Source organism: Coregonus lavaretus, assembly GCF_964263955.1.
Source record: "Coregonus lavaretus genome assembly, chromosome: 39".
NCBI lineage: Eukaryota > Metazoa > Chordata > Actinopteri > Salmoniformes > Salmonidae > Coregonus > Coregonus lavaretus.
The window spans coordinates 28,146,803-28,164,861 of record NC_140026.1 but is presented as its reverse complement, the minus strand read 5'-3'; the positions used below and the strand labels follow the sequence as shown (position 1 = coordinate 28,164,861).

At 43.4% G+C, this 18,059-nt stretch overlaps 1 protein-coding gene across 1 annotated transcript; it reads right to left on the bottom strand.

The window, feature by feature from the left end:
* Window positions 1-1,257: 1,257 nt before the first annotated feature.
* dthd1 (death domain containing 1) lies at window positions 1,258-13,552 on the bottom strand (the record flags this gene model as incomplete). Its single annotated transcript, XM_084156130.1, is given in 10 exon segments — window positions 1,258-1,571; window positions 1,691-1,748; window positions 1,839-2,095; window positions 2,914-3,203; window positions 7,166-7,324; window positions 7,583-7,782; window positions 7,786-7,839; window positions 8,843-9,022; window positions 9,202-9,532; window positions 13,380-13,552. Coding segments are annotated over 10 exon segments (2,016 nt in total).
* Window positions 13,553-18,059: the final 4,507 nt, after the last annotated feature.

The following is an 18,059-nucleotide window of genomic DNA, read 5'->3' as shown; positions in this document are numbered from 1 at the left end:
TAATTTTGAGTTGCACCCCCTTTTGCCCTCAGAACAGCCTCAATTCGTCAGGGCATGGACTCTACAAGGTGTCAAAAGCATTCCACAGGGATGCTGGCCCATGTTGATTCCAATGCTTCCTACAGTTGTGTCAAGTTGGCTGGATGTCATTTGGGAGGTGGACCATTCTTGATACACACAGGAAACTTTTGAGGGTGAGAAACCCAGCAGTGTTACAGTTCTTGACACACTCAAACCGGTGTGCCTGTCACCTACTACCATACCTCAATCAAAGGCACTTAAATCTATTGTCTTGCCCATTCACCCTATGAATGGCACACATACACAATCCATGTCTCAATTGTCTCAAGGCGTAAAAATCCTTCTTTAACTTGTCTTCTCCCCTTCATCTACACTGATTGAGGTGGATTTAACAAGTGACATCAAAAAGGGATCATCGCTTACAGCTGGATTTACCTGGTCAGTCTATGTTCCTAATGGTTTGTACACACAGTGGACAGTAGAGCCACAGTTCAGATAACTGAGAAATGCCTTTTCCTGAAGTTTACACTCATTCAATCCCCCTGTAGGATTTAAGTATAGTTATCTAATGAAGTATAGTTATCTAATGATGGAGCAGGTGAATGCTAAATCCTACAACCTTATTTGCAGTCCATTCTCTCTAGACTGAGTCATATTTTCCTGGCTGATGCTTCCCTCGTGTGGACAAACAGCGACAGAGCAAGCCCTCCTAATGGTACATAAAGCTGCCATCCTCCCATCATTCCTGTATCCTCACTCTGAGTGTCCTGAGTGTTAGGTGGTATTACGTTCATTATATGATATTACATTACAGCTTATTTTTTTTAAATGTACTCATTATAAGTAGCTCATGATAGTATAGACCGCTCTGATAAATAACTGTTCAGTTTATATCTGAAGGCAAACCTTGTTGAGAAGTCAGCGCTTGCAGGGCTGACAATTACTAAATCAATGTCAACTCCCTCCATCTGGGACACACAGCATTACAAATCAAACATACTTTTTCTGAAAGCACCATCTACCTCAGGGAAAGGCAACTTGAGTTGTCAAGGGCCTGTTTGGTGACACACTTTTGCCTCAGTCACTGCTAACACACATATCTCCAATAATAAAGTAATTATGGTCTTCAGTTTAGAATGCATTTAGTTGAATCAGGTATGTTAGCTATATGGCTGGGGAAAAGTGTGAAACCAATAAGCCCCCCCGTGGACTGGAGTTGCCCATCCTTATCTACCTTTACTCCTCTGGCTCCTCAGGGGTCCCCCTGGTGGCCGCCTGTCGTAACAGCAGCTCCTTGGCCAGATCGGGCCGACCGCTCTTGGTCAGGCAGCGGGCCAGCTGTGCAGCCTTGGCTGGGTGTGGGGCGGCAGGGAGCGCCCTCCTCCACAGACCCAGGACGTGGTAGGCCTGAGCGGCCAGGCTGTCTGGGGCCTGCAGCCTCACCAGCTGGATGGAGCTACGGCGCAGGCGGAAGGAGAGGACCATCAGGGCCAAGTTTTCCTCTGAGAGCTCCTCAGAGAGCCAGCGCAGGGTGGAGTCGGACAGGGGCTCTGGAGGAGAGAAAAGATAGTTGTAACTCCTATATCCATATACACATTTATACATATAGGAGTTGATACAAATCCATGGACATGACACATGCAAGAGAAAGATAGGGCGGTTAACCTACCTGACTGATCGTGTGTTATCACCTTAGCGCTCACGTATCGACTTATAGGCCTCACTTTCTGAAAATACAACCAGAAACTGAAAATATTGAAAACTGAAAGCCTTTATGTTCAACTACTACTCTCTTAAGTTTTCATGGTGCACTATACCTTAGGCAGCGTAAGGGACAGCTTACAGACGGGGTCCTTGAGTGACCCAGAATTAGATAACACAGCCTTGCCCTCTCGCCACTCCAGCTGATCCCTGGTGATCTTGTGGAAGACGGCCATCCCCTTGTAGTGGGGCGAGCTGTAGTTCCCAAACGGGTCCACCTCGGTTAGACACAGGTGGAGGCGGTTCTTCCTCTGGCTGTGGAAGGTGATTTGCTCACATATGCCCCGTCCATCGTTTTGGTTGCTTTGACTCCCTATAGGAAAAATTGAATATACAACTAACAATATTGTAAAGAAAATCTACCTTGGGAGGTATGTACTGTATGTTATGAGCATTGTTAGAGGGTGGACTCCATTAGGACTGATGTACCTGCATTCAAAGCCAAAGTTTCTGAAGCTAGATTACTCGAACAATACTCCAAATTTGTTGAATATTTCAATTTACAAACAAAGTCATTTAGGTGGTGTCACTGAATATTGTGATTTGTTACAAATCTAGTATGGCTCCACAGTGGATCAGACTTAATATGCCTCAAATAGTAAATCACCCAGCTAGACCGAATTGCTACTCCGTCACGGTTGAATAAACGTAATATTGACAACATCAAATTGGGATGATGAGGTCTGTGTGGACTGTGGAGCAACGGGCCAGTATCCAAAACACTGACTTTGACATTCCTAACGTCAAAGCGTTCTACCAGGACTGAGGGAGATTGATTTAACATATATATTTTTTTACTCCAGTAGGGATATGGACCTGGAGTTGCACTGCTTGCAATGTCATGACCTTTAACTGACATTTCTGATAACTTCATTTTCTTGAGCAGTCATGTAAGATTGGTTATATGGGGTCTGTATCCTCATCTTATGGGGTCTGTATCCTCATCTGGTGTAGAAACTGCTAAACCTTTTACGTTTCTTATCTGAGATACAAGGGGTTCGAACATCTCACAGTTGTTAGTTACACTTACATTAAAATAGATTTTAGTCTGAACAGATACTGTCTGTGTACTGGTGTATTGGTGATATACTGTATCTGATGTAATGTTAATACTGATATGACACACTCTACCTGTTGATGTTATGTTCCCATTGAAGGACAGGAGCAGTTGCTCCCCCTCACACATGGGGATCTCTAGCGAGGGCTCCGGAGGGCCGCAGTAGCCCTGGGCACGGAGTATGGACAGCTCCCAGGATAGGTCTCTGCTGGGCAGGGCAGCTACCAGGGCCATGTGGGGTTTCTCCCTCCGCCGCTGGAGCACTATGGACACCATGGTGCGCTGCACAGAATCCTCCACCTCCTCCACCAGGGTAGTCAAGTAGGAGGGACGCATGAAGGAGAGGAGACGGACTACGACTAGTCTGGAGAGGCAGGGGGAGAATTATAGTCAGTCAGCTTTTTAGTAGTTTGGTTTAACATATTGGATTGTTGATGAGAGTGGGATAAAGGATCCAATACAATCTCACTGAATCTCTGAATTACCTATTCCACAGCCTAAGGACACTTTATCAGTATTTCCAGATAAGAAAGAGAGAGATAATACATGAAAAGCCACAAGAAAAACCCTTTCCCAGTTTATTTGTGAACGATAGACTGAGTATCCTTCTTCTCTTAAAGTTCTGAACAAACCTTCTCACAACTCATCTTTGTAAAGAGGTACATTGGACAAGAAAAACCTAAACAAAATGGTAGAAAGAAACACTGTGTATTCATACAAATGTGTTTAGGGAAACTAGGCATATGTCGCGCGTCACTACTTCACTGGAGAGCCATTAGAACATAAATGTTTTTTTTTAATCAAAATCCGTTTTTTGGCAGAAATGACTTCTGGAACATGTGAAATTTTATGTGCCTTAATAAGAAACTTGTATGCTATCTGTAAATACGAATAAAATAGTTAAATTACGAATCAAATCAAATGTTATTTGCAACATGTGCCGAATACAGTGAAATGCTTACTTACAAGCCCTTTACCAACAATGCAGTTTTAAGAAAAAATTAGTTAAGTAAAACATTTAATTAATTAAAGAGCAGCAGTAAAATAAAAGAACAGTAGTGAGGCTATATACAGGGGGTACTGGTACAGAGTCAATGTGCGGGGGCACTGGTTAGTCAAGGTAATTGAGGTAATATGTACATGTGGGTAGAGTTAAAGGGACTATGCATAGATAATAAACAGAGTAGCAGCAGCGTAAAAGAGGGTGTGGGGGGGGGGGGGGGGACAATGCAAATAGTCCGGGTAGCCATGATTAGCTGTTCATGAGTCTTATGGCTTGGGGGTAGTAGCTGTTAAGAAGCCTTTTGGACCTAGACTTGGCGCTCCGGTACAGCTTGCCGTGCGGTAGCAGAGAGAACAGTCTATGACTAGGGTGGCTGGAGTCTTTGACAATTTTTAGGGCCTTCCTCTGACACCGCCTGGTATAGAGGTCCTGGATGGCAGGAAGCTTGGCCCCAGTGATGTACTGGGCCGTACGCACTACCCTCTGTAGTGCCTTGCGGTCAGAGGCCGAGCAGTTGCCATACCAGGCAGTGATGCAACCAGTCAGGATGCTCTCGATGGTGCATCTGTAGAAGTTTTTGAGGATCTGAGGACCCATGCCAAATCTTTTCAGTCTCCTGAGGGTGAATAGGCTTTGTCGTGCCCTCTTCACGACTGTCTTGGTTTGTTTGGACCATGATAGTTTGTTGGTGATGTGGACACCAAGGAATTTGAAGCTCTCAACCTGTTCCACTACAGCCTCGTCAATGAGAATGGGGGGGGGGGGGGGGGGGGGGTGCTCAGTCCTCTTTTTTTTCCTGTAGTCCACAATCATCTCCTCTGTCTTGATCACATTGGGGGAGAGGTTGTTATCCTGGCACCACACGGCCAGGTCTCTGACCTCCTCCCTATAGGCTGTCTAATCGTTGTCGGTGATCAGGCCTACCACTGTTGTGTCGTCTGCAAACAAAAAAATTGGTGTTGGAGTCGTGCCTGGCCATGCAGTCATTGGTGAACAGGGAGTACAGGAGGGGACTTAGCACACACCCCTGAGGGTTCCCCGTGTTGAGGATCAGCGTGGCATATGTGTTGTTACCTACCCTTAGCACCTGGGGGCGGCCCGTCAGGAAGTCCAGGATCCAGTTGCAGAGGGAGGTGTTTAGTCCCAGGGTCCTTAATTTAGCAATGAGCTTTGAGGGCACTATGGTGTTGAATGCTGAGCTGTAATCAATGAATAGCATTCTCACATATGTGTTCCTCTTGTCCAGGTGGGAAAGGACAGTGTGGAGTGCAATAGAGATTGCATCATCTGTGGATCTGTTGGGGCGGTATGCAAATTGCAGTGGGTCTAGGGTTTCTGGGATAATGGTGTTGATGTGAGCCTAGTTGGTTTAGCCACAGTAAAAGACAGCAACCATCCCACTAGCCGTGATTGGCTGAGATAATGAGTGGGCTGGACATGCCGAGAGATGAGTTCGGATTGGTCTGCCATGTAGCACGCTTCTGTCTATTTGAGCTGGTCAGTATGTGTAGGTAATCCTGTCTAACACAGCTTTTTTAAAAATATATCTCGTAGTAGAACTGCATATGTGTTGCTCTCCACTTTCTGGAGGACCGAGTGTTGAAATCAGTGGAATTAGAGTATGATAGCTAAGGAGATGGAGAAAACACCTGTCTCCGGATTACATCTTCAAACTAAGGGCAACCATGGCATCCGTGACAGAGAGGGAGAAGTGTCCATCCATGTATACGGGTAAGATGGTCTAGCTAGCTACATTTTCAGATATTACACATTTCTAATTTTGTCAGAAAGTCGTTTTAATTTCAAGTTAAAGTATACTGTTAGCTAGCTAGCTAACGTTAGCTGGCTGGCTCGCTAGCTAACGTTATGTAATATTATTTGTATCTCAGAGCCATTTGCTTTGCTAATTATAGCCTAATGTTAGCTAGCTGCAGGGTAGTAACGTCTTGAGTTGGGATTATGGTTTATTGTTTAGTTAGCTAGCTACATGTCTTAACAAAATATTCGCTCTGGCTATCTACTCCGATTTCAGAGCACTCTTGTCTGAGCCTGCCAGAGACCAGAATAACTGACAAATTTACAAACACTCAACACCCATTGAATATGGCCGGTGTCAGTAAACGTTGGCAAAAAGCATAATTAAATTGTTGCCAGCAGCACAGTTGCAGTCACCAACACTCTGGATAACATAAAAACAGCCTAACCAGCTCTGCTAGGGTGAGTAAAATTGTCAGAGTGAGCTGTTCTCTCATTTGTATCTGGAAGTAGCTAGCAAGCTAGCCAATGTTAGCCAGTTAGCTTGGGTGCTTGACTGCTGTTGTTAGGTCAGCTAGCTAACGTTACATGTATTATCTGTGTAGTAATATTATTCGTATCTCAGTCATTTGCTTTGCTAATTATAGCCTATTGTTAGCTAGCTAACATTGAACCTGGTTGGTTAGCTACCTGCAGATTCATGCAGGGTAGTAACGGCGTAAATTGGGATTATGTTTCATTGTTTAGCTAGCTAGCTAGGTACATGTCTTAACAAAAGACTCCACTACGCAAGTATCCATTTCAATAGAATGTTCATGATGTCACTGCGACATTACAGCTGTTGATAGACATAGCTGGTAAATTCGCACTAGCCATCTACTCTGTTTCAAAGCACTCAAGTCTGAGTGTGCCAGAGCGCAGAATAACTGACACATTTACGAACGCTCAACACTTGTTGAATATGGCCGGTGTCAGTAAACGTTGGCAAAAAAGCGTCAATTGTTGTTAGCAGCACAGTTGCAGTCATCAACACTCTGGATAACATAAAAACAGCCTAAGCAGCTCTGCTAGAATTAGCAAAATGGTCAGTGAGCTGTTCTCTCATTTGTGTCTGGAAGTAGATATCAAGATAGCCAACGTTAGCCAGTTAGCTTGGGTGCTTGACTACTGTTGTTAGGACAAAACACTCGGATCAACCCTTAAAGAGATGGGTGGGGCTAAAGCTTAAGACGGTGTGAACGATGCTGAATGGGTGTAGACAAAGAAAAGCTCTCCAGTACATTTTTGTCATTTAGCAGACGCTCTTATCCAGAGCAATTAGGGTTAAGTGCCTTGCTCAAGGGCACATCGACAGATTTTTCACCTAATCGGATCGGAGATTTGAACCAGCAACCTTTCAGTTACTGGCCCAACGCTCTTAACCACTAAGCTACCTGCCGCCCAGTAGGTGTACCAAAACATTCAAAGGCCATTTTCTCAAAAGTGAGGTTACAAGTTTATCAACTTTCAAAGCAGAATTACTTTCCCATTGTTTTGGACATAAGGTTTTTCCTCAAGCCATGTAGTACCTCTCAAAGTTCTCGGTGAGCTCAAAGGACACCAGGCCATTCTGCAGGTTCCTCACAATGACCTGATCTAGAACATTCCACTGCTCGTCCCTCCAGCCCAGTAGAACCAACAGCCCATTGGACAACTCTCTGGAGAACTTCACTGAAGCACTCACCGCTCTGATGGAACCACCGAAAAATAAATAAACACAACAGGTAAATAAATGGGGGAAAATCAATGTAGTTATAGTTAACTCTCAAATGTCATGTAGTTCATGTTTTGAGATGATATTTATATCCTATGCTTACAGCAAAATTGCAAAATATAAAGAAAGAGCTAAACTGTACATATTCAATACTATACTTCCATAATTAAAAAGCACACAGACTCACGTACAAGCAGGAGGAAGTTACAGGAAGAAGATGTGGTTAGTGTACCTCACTCTATGGAGAGTTGGCATGTCTCGTGAGGGCACTGCACTGATTGGTCGGGCACATTGGTCCGGTTCCTCCCCCTGTCCCACCCTCCTCTTGTCTGGGTTAGTAGGGCACGGCAGGGTGAGGGTTAGGGGTCTGCGGAGGCCCTGGGAGGAGGGGTGGGTGAGGTAGAGGAGGGGGCTGGTGGAGAGGACCTCGTGTTACGCATCACTCCTGGACTTCAGAGTGGCCAATAGGGTGGCATCTACAGGCTGGAGCTGATACAGACAGGTAAATGACATGTAAATTACCACACTTTATAATATAATACAAATATATTATGTAACATGTAGAAGACGGTTTTATCCAAAGAGACATACAGTCATGCATGCATACATTTTACACACAGATGGTCCCAGGAATCAAACGCACTATCCTGGTGTTGCGCCATGGTGGGTTGGTAAAGCGCCATGCTCTACCAACTGAGCTACAGAGGATCACTATGAAGTCAACCGTACATGCTACTAGACTAAAACGCTATAGCTTTGTGATCCAAAGGCAACACTTGACTTTCCATGTCTCACACAAGGACGGATTATGTAAGAAACACAATAATCATATCCACATAAAGAGAAGAAACACCACCCAACAAAATACATCTATGTTTTTTTCAAACATCTGTGAACCCCCCAGCCAAGTTCTCTCTCTCTCCCATCCTCCCATCTCCCTCCCTCTTCCCCACCCTCCCTATTCTCCATCCCTCCCTCTCTTTAACCAGTCTGTCTGAGGAACTTTGCTACAGTAAAGTCTGTGGGCCTCCAAGGAGTGATGAAGCCTGGAACATTCTAATGAAGCTCATAATTGTCTCTGATTGGCTAATTAGTCCCTGGGCTTGACTGTAGCACTAATACCTGGACACCCGCTGAAGAACATGCGTGCACCTGCGCACGCACACACACACACACACACAGCTAACGATCCCAACGGCCAGGAGGTGATTAAAAACACATCAACAAACACCAAACACCCAACCCCACCTATTCTACTACACTAAACACTGCCTTCTGAATGAGAGTGCAATCTTTACTGCAGAGCAAATAATGTGTGTCACTGCAAGGTGTAATTACTGAGAAGTAACATTTAAATGACAAATAGGACAGTCTGAATGGAAAACACCAATAGTTTTTTGGAGGGCACAATAATGCATTGATATCAGTGGGAGATGTCTACAGATTTTTGTAAAAAAGGTTTTGGCCCTTAATGAATAGACTCATCTCCTACCATGGACTGGGCGACCACTGGTGCAGTGAAGGATCCTGGGAGGTAGTCGAGGCAGGCCCGGGGGTCCATGCTGAGTTTGAGTGACAGGCCTCTCCGGGGGACTGTGTAGTTCTCTCTTCTTAGACACGACACCACTGCCAACAGACCCAGAGAATACAGTCTCACCTCCGCAAATGAGCCCTGTAACACACACAAAGACATACACACACACGCAAACGGACATACAGTACACGCACTCATGCACGCACGCATGCATGCACGAATACACACACACACACGCACACACAAAGCCATTCAGTGGATCATCTCACTCTTACAGACATTCCCTATCCAATTGAAACCAACCTTATCTCTCTTACCATCTGTCCTCCATAAATCCCCTGTGTGGACACTGGACTGATATAGCTGGCCCTCTTCTCCCCATCAACCACCTTGACCATGAAATCCCTGTAGTTTCCATGGTAACGAGCCCGGAAAGGCATGGCGACTGTGACGGGGAACGGGCATCGGGTTCCATCTTGAACTTTGACCCTGAGTACCCTACTGACCAGCTCCTCTGAGCCAATCACCATGAGGGAGCTCAGAGCGTCCGCCACCTCACAGGTCATGACCCTGGCCACGTCCCCAGGGGCCCTCACAAAGCAGGCATTGGCAATGTTGGCCTGGTCATCAGCTGATCTACCTGTCAGCCTGTAAGAAGAGGGTCAATACAGGTCACATGATCCTACATACTGAGTACAGTTGAAGCTGAGGGTGTCCTAAAATGTACACTGTACCTAGGGAATCATTTGCCCGTCATAGACATCTTTCTGCAGAATTGGGTACCAAGTTCGCACTATAATGCTGCCATAATGACTAACCCTCTGTTGTGTGTGCTATGCATTAGGCTCTCCTTAACTTGGCCTTTCTCTATAAGAAATGTATTTCTTGATGAGTGTGAGCATTGACCTGACAGTGAACCATACGACTGGGTGAGAGCAGACTGGGGGAGAGCACTGAGAAGAAGAAATTAGGAGGAATTGAGTCACGTCTGGACACACTGATAGTAGGGAGTCAAACATTCAGCCTGCTGCACAGACCCTATAGTGACAGAAATAGGTAATTGTTGTAAAAATGTTTGAGTGTGCTACATTTACTATCATCATATGTTAAAAGCCCAGACTTGAATCCCATTGAAATTCAGTGGAAAGACTTGAAAACTGCTGTTCACCACCACTCCCAATCTAATTTAACAGAAGCTTGAGAAAATATCCAAGGAAGAATGGGAGAAAATCCCCAAATACAGATTTGCAAAGCTGATATAGACATACCCAAGACAACTCAAAGCTGTAATCGCCACCAAAAGTGCTTCTACAAAATATTGACTCAGGGGTGTGAATAATTTAGTAAATTATATATTTATATGTTTCATTTTCAATAAATGTGCTAAAATATCTAAAAACATGGTTTCACTTTGTCATTATGGGGTATTGTGTGTAGATGGATGAGATTTTGTATTTATATAATCAATTTTGAATTCAGGCTGTAACAACAAAATGTGGAATAAGTCAAGGGGTATGATTACTTTCTGAAGGCACTGTATGTGTTTGTGTGTTTGTGTGTGTGTGTGTCTTTGTTTGCGCAGGTTTGACAACTCACCCCAATGTGACCAATCCACTCTCTCGACTCTTCTCTTCAGTCCCATCTCCATCTTTCCTCTCTGTCTGTGAGTCTATCTGGGTCTTTGGAGCAATTTCCTGATGAACATCTGTCCCATAGCTCCGTTGTCCCCCTTCTACCTGAGACCCACTGTCTCCAACTCCTTTACAGTCAGATTGGGAGCTACTAGAGCTCGAGCCATCCACATCTTGAGCCTGAGATTCAAATGAACTGTTGGAGTGTGTCTTAACTGTCTCACAGACACCCTTTGTTTTGCTGGGATTGTCACCATTTTCAGTACAGACAATAAGAGGACACCTAGAGTAAAGAGCAGGGGAATCATGGGAGTCTGAGGCATTGTGAGTATATTCAAGTGTCTTTGGATCAGAATGTGAGTTCTGAGACTCACTAGTGTTCTGGATATCTGTGTTTTCCTGCTGGTCTGTGTGTGTCTCTGTGTCCGTAGTCTGTCCCTCCTCTGGACTGAGTGTGATGATAGCTGTGTCAAGCTTTTTCCTGATGTCATACAGTCTGTCAACAATGATCTTGATGTCATCTTCCACACTGAGTAGAGTGCTGCAGACATGGTCTGAGCAAAGCACAACTGGCTCATCTGAAAAAAAAGGAACACATACCTGTAAATACTACTTGATCAGAACAAGATAGGTAAAGTAAAAATGTAAGTAAAATGTCAACATTGAAAAATGTCAACTTTATTTGTATGCAAAAGCTACCTGAAAGCAAACAAATATTTTGATTCATTATTACATTAGGGGAGAGTGGGGTAAGTTGAGCAAAATGGGTAAGTTGAGTCACCCTTGTCTCTAGGAAACCATACACAAAATGAATCATTTGACAAAATATTTAGGAAGAAGTCAACATTCCATGGAGGTCATCATTCCAAGAGGTCATCAGTCCATTGATTTTCACAAAGTCAAATAAATGTATTGTGTCATGATGCTTGTATCTAAACCAAAGTAGCTACTTTTAAGATTGTTCCATACATCATTGGGGTCTCTCTAAGCTTCAATATGAGGTCCTAATCCTAGCATGAAAGTGCATCCTTGTAGCTGTGTGTTCTAATAGAGTACCAGAGTAAGAGACCTAGTTAGTTGTACAACTGAAAGCATTCCACTGAAACATGTCTTCCACATTTAACCCAACCCCTCTGAATCAGAGAGGTGCGGGAGGCTGCCTTAATCGACATCCACATCATCAGCGCCCAGGGAACAGTGAGTTAACTGCATTGCTCAAGGGCAGAATGACAGATATTTACCTTGTCACCTTGGGGATTCGATCCAGCAACCTTTTGATTACAGGCCCAACGCTCCTACACACCAGGCTACCTGCCGCATGAGTCGTAATACCCATAAAACCTAGCGGTCAAACAGGGAAATAGTTCCAATCATTTTTCCACCATTCACTTTTCCCACAGGGGATTTTAGAAACACTTAAAATAAGGGCTTTGTTCCGTGAAGGCTTACCCTGGGGTGACATTTTGATAAACATGTACATTTCTCTGGGACAAGGTGGCTTTAATCAATATATTTGCCTGTATTTTCCACCCCAAATCAAACGCTAATTAGCTGCTAATGTGGCTATCATAAAAACTACAAATACCATGATGATCTGGACAAGACTGCCGAATCGAGGCAAAGGTAAGAATCTCTCGATTAATGTTAGCTAAATGTAGTAATGAAGAAATTGTCTACATTTCTTTAAATTGACAATTCTGTGAACTAGCAAAGGTGTCAGCTAGAGATGACGTGCAGGAGCTTAGAGGAATTTGTAGTTTTGCATGATGTCTACTTTGATACTAATTAGCATTTTTTAATCTGAGAGTAAATAGAGCCGAATATATTGATAAAAGTCACCTTGTCCGAGAGAAATGTACATGGTTATCAAAAGGTCACACCAGGGTAAGCCTACACGAAACACAGCCCTTTTTTATGTTTCCAAAATCCCCTATGGGAAAAAAATTTAACCATTTATGGGTGTTATGACACACTTCATTGTGGGGCTCTATATATGTTTGCCTTAGGGTAAATTGAGCCAATGGCCATGGGGTAAGTTTTCGCCAATGGCAAGTTGAGCAAATTGAAGTGTTCTCTTCCCAGACGTAATGCATGGCATTATCATTGGGATATGACATATAACAACGGGGGCATTGCCTACAGTATGTTAAAAGTGTTTTAAAAAGTACAAAGTGTTTGTTAGGTGTTAAGCCTGTGTTAAAAGGTGCTTAAAATGATTAAAATACAAAAATGTGATTGTAATTGTGTTGAATTGTGTTTGGGAAATAAAGATATACGTGGTTTTAACAAGGTAGTGGTTATATTTCATTCAGTACAGAAATGTGTAGGCTGCTTAACTTATCATTTCCCCGGCTCAACTAATTTGTGCCAAGAGACCACTTTTTTGTAATGTTTACATGAATTCTGATTATTTCCAGGCATACAGAACATCCTCAAATAGATGTAGATATCTTTGTTAGAAAGAATACTATATTTCCCTTGACGGAGTAATGCTGAATGTAAAAAAAATTCTCAACTTACCCCACTCTCCCCTACATTATAAGCAAACAAGCTGATAATGTTGCTACAAACATTATCTAGTTACAGTACCTGTTAGAGTGGGCTGTTCCTGAGTTTCTCTCTCTGGTAGAGACAGGGAGAGTGTGTGTGCTGTGACTTGCAGCGCCTCTCTCCAGGTTGTGACTCTCTGTGTGTGGAGCTCTCCAAACTCCCTGAGGAGTCTCAGCAACTTGTACTTGGCCTCTCTCTCCTTCTCCTTCCACACCTCTTTGTGGGTCACCATCCCTCCCTCCATCCCCCTTTCATTCGCCTTCACCCTTTCTGACTGACTTATCTGCTCTCCCTCATTCCTGAAATGAACTAACTTCTCCCTTAGCTTTTCTTCCTCTCCCTGGCTCACTCGTCTTCTCTTGCCCACTCTTCCCTCCTGATGGTCCCTGGCTGTGAGTATATCTCGTAGCCCCAGAGCGGTCTCCTCCAGCACCCTCAGAAGGTTCTCTTTCCTCCCTGGGCCCTGCTGGAGCCCTGGTTCTTCCATTCTCGGTCCAACACAACCTCTCATCCAAGCCACCAAGTATCAGGTCAGTCATACATTAGATCTTTGCTGTGCTTTTGCCTCTTGGCCAGGTTGTCGTTGCAAACAAGAAGGTTAGATAAAAGTTGAAATACATAAATGGAACGCAAGTTCAATCCAGAGATAAAAAAAATAAAATAAACAGTAGTATCAGAGAAACAGTGTAAAAGTTGTGCGTCCTTGTATCCACATTGTAAGAAGAAACGCAGGCTAGTAGTTGTGGGCCCTCCCTCTGTTCTATATTGGCACTTGTGTAACTGTGTTAGCCACTGTCTTTACAGCAGCAGCTAAAGCTGTATTTATCACCCTTGCCGGTCGCAGAAAAAATGTAACTATGGTGACATGGGGAGGTGTGGCCGGTGGAGACAAAAGAGGCCCTGTTTACAGTGAGGGAGTCAAAGGAAGACAAAGTGCTGTCCTCCGACGCGCTCATCACTCTCTCGTTCATTCCCTCTGTTTTTCTCTGTTAATCTCTCTACTTCTCTCTCTCTCCTTCTCCTTCTCTATAAAGAAAGATTTTGCCTCATTGCCTCAAGCCTCCACTCAAAGCACACACGTTACACTACAATAACTCTCTGACTTGTGTGATGGCAATATCTGTTATTTTTTGCCTGGATATTCACAGTGATGACTATTTGACCAAAATTAACTGACTATAAAATTAACTGACTTATTCACATAGTCTAGCAAATGTTTGAAATTTACTCATGATGCCCTGAAATGTGTCCATAGTTGTGTGTGTGTGTGTGTGTGTGTGTGTGTGTGTGTGTACAGGCATATGAAGACTGTTTACCCACTCATTTACTGTTCACTGAACCTATACTGGAGATTAGAATGATAATGTGATAATGAGAGTGGGGCTGACATTAAACATGCCTCTGCATGCAGGGCACACACACACATATTTGCAAACACACAAATGGCCACACACACGCCCAAACCCACAACAACACACACATATGCACACAATGTGTACACAACAACCATGCAACGCATGCAATCTACACACACTTACAGTATGTGCAAAGATCCATACAGACAGAGTAAAAAGCTAACAAGCATAAATGTACAACAGAAAACAACTGTAAAAGACCAAATAAAATAATGTTAAAACTATTGAACCATACTTAAATTAGACATAATTGAAAAGATACAATCAGAGACAGAAGACGCTCAGAGCAGGCTACAATTATATGCCTTTTAAAACGTGTGAGATCACGCCATCTTCTGGCAACTTATGCACACTGCATAGTGCTGTTAGGCTAGAAGGTGACTTTTCAGGAGATGCGATTTTACTGAAACCATTGACTTGGACTGTTGTTATTGCGTTCACTCACTGAATTAGGCACAGCTAGGACATAGTATGCCCTTACAAGAAAGACCCCGACAACAACAATTGTGTCCTTTACAGATAATGTTCTCTCTTTCAAATGTACATATTACACACACACAAGCACACACACACACATGCACACACACACACTGGCATTATGTTGCTGAGTGATGTGGAGAAACTGAAAAGGTTTTTGTCCATTGTGTATTTCACAAGAATTATCACTGAATTATCACAGTCAATTATTGTAATGTTTGTTTATGTGTCAATTAATTCCATAATGAATGGGTTGCAAATTGGCGATTTGACACAAAAATGTAATGTCATTCATTGTCATTCATTCATTCACAAACACACACACACACACACACACACACACACACACACACACACAGACACACACACACACACACACACACACACAGACACACACACACACACACCCTTCTGATGTTCAGACAGAAGTTGCGCAATAGCTGTTAGGCACAATAGCAATCAGAGAGTGCAATCCATACCCATGAGGTCAAAATAATGTGATATAGTATATCATACACCAATGATGTATGTAATGCATATCACAGACCTACATATTACACCACCCACAACACTAGCTAATGAAGCGGTTTTTCACTGGATATGAAAAATCACAGTTTATTCAATAGAACCATTTCTCTATGGGTTTTAGGTGACCACATTTGTGTGTGAGTGTGTGTTACTGTGTGGGTGCAAGCTAGCTGATACATTCCTGTCTAGGTAGAATGCATTGCCTGAGGCGTCTCGATCAAGCTGGACACTCAGAGAGAAAAGGACTCTTTTCTTCTATTCATACAGTCTGCTTGACTAATGCACTGCTCTTCTTTTTATGAACGAACAACATAAAGGTGAAGTAAAATACAATTTGTATTTGTCACATGCTACATAAAAAAAAAAAAAAAAAAAAAAAAAAAAAAAAAATAAAAATAAAAAAAAAAATAAAAAAAATTAAAGAAATAAAATAAAAAAATAAACAACATGTGTAGACTAACAGTGAAATGCTTACGTACGGGTCCTTCCCCACAATGCAGAGAGACAAAAAAGTGGAAAAAATTGCTAAATAATAACATGAGGAATAAATACACAATGAGTAATGATAACGTGGGTTAACAGGGAGTACAGGAGGGGACTAAGCACGCACTCCTGAGGGGCCCACATATTGAAGGTCAGTGTGGCAGATGTGTTGTTGCCTACCCTCACCACCTGGGGGTGGCCCATCAGGAAGTCCAGGATCCAGTCGCAGCGGGAGGTGTTTAATCCCATGGTCCTTATCTTAGTGATGAGCTTGGAGGGTACAATGGTGTTGAACGCTGTGCTGTAAAGGTCATGAAAATATTTTTAATGACAATCAACAGGAAATGAATCTTTATAATAATGTAATTGCAAATAATTGTGAACAAGATTAGGAATAGTTTAAGGCTTTCACAAGCCTTCAGCTATTATTTTACAATAATAGCAGGCCTATAGAAAGCATATAGGCCAAAGTTCTTTCTCAGAAATAGGCTAATGAGTTTATAAACAGTTACAGTATGTAGCCATGCTGTGTAGGTGAATTAAACAAATTCAAACAGGACCATTGCACAGTGGCAGGAATGGATGTGGAAGCAGTTCAACAGGCAAGAGCAGGAAATAGGTGGTGAGTGTCAAACCACGTTCTGAAAGTTGGTGTCAGTAAAGAAAGTACAAACCTCGACAAAAGAGCATGCGTATGGCAGAACTAGAATGAGATGATACCTGAGATTTCAAGAAAGGTGCAATTGCGGCACACAATTCAGGGCCTTCCTGAATGTGGGCATTCCTGCATCTATTAGTCGATTTCTAAGCTAGAACTCCATTACACAGGCGGGAGGCGGGGGTGCTCCAGTACAGTATGTTGCGCTAATGCTCCATAACGTTAAATGCCACCCCACAGAATAAGAAGAGGTAACAACGATAGCTAGCTAGCTAGGACACCGGTAGACAGTGTACTTCGCCCTTGCCTGTCAGGCACTGTTTTCCCGCAGTTCTGTTAACGGGGCAGGTGTTCGGCAGGCGGGAACGAAGGACTCCTGTACATCACAGGCGGAAGGCGGGGCGACACCGGTAGCTAACTAGGACACCGGTAAACAGTGTCCTTTGTCCCAGAAAAAGTCAGATAATACCTTTATTTCCCCTTTGAACCACATTTTCAGCGCATAGACAATCAGGGGAAGTCCAGAATATCAAAAGTGTCACACAAGCATGAAGATGGCATGCTCAAGGGGGGGCGTTCATGCAGGAACCAATGGGATACTCAAAGGGGGGGGGGGGGGGGGGGTTCCTGCAGATGCAGGAATGCCCACATGCAGGAACGCCCTGAATTGAGGGCCGCAATCACACACTATTGGAGATTTCTGAAAGTACAACGTTTGCTTAAATTATGTTTTCAGTTGACACACCGCTTTGTAACATATTTTAAGGTCAATAGACACGGATATAGTCCTACTGCTATTCGTTGTAGTCCTTACAAGTGATGGATTCTTAGCTGTGCCCAGTGCCCACTCTATGATGTCAGACTGAGAGTATGTAGCCTACCGCAGCTATAGCTTTGCATTTCAGAGAATGCGTAGGCTACTAATTTTGTACTTTATGTAAAGGCAGTGGAGGTTGATTAAAAATAGTGAAGGGAGGGGAGCAGACAGGGTGATGGGGATTTTATCTCTCCTTGTGGTCGATGTCCAGTCTGCCTACCCAGGGATATCTGAGTAGCCCACCTCAAATAGCTGAGGTGGATGACAAAGTCACTAGATGGGCTTAAGATGAAACAGTCTGCTTGAAGCAGGAAACAAGTGGACAGCTGATATGAAGCAGTGTCTTATCACAATATCTACAAATATCTACAACATTTTTGGATGTGAAAATGTGTATGGGGTTGTTAGGGATTTTATGCTTCTAGGTAATTCCTAACACAGAAGCAGACGGAAGTGTCAAGTTGGACTTTGTTCTAGGCTGAATATTGTTAAGAAATGTGAGGCATCTGTGAGACTGGCTGGGCTGCTGTGAGTGTGTATGAGTCAATGTAGGACCTGGCAAGCAGCAGCGTGGTAGAAAATAGGGCCCATACACTCACACACCACTTCTTGTGTT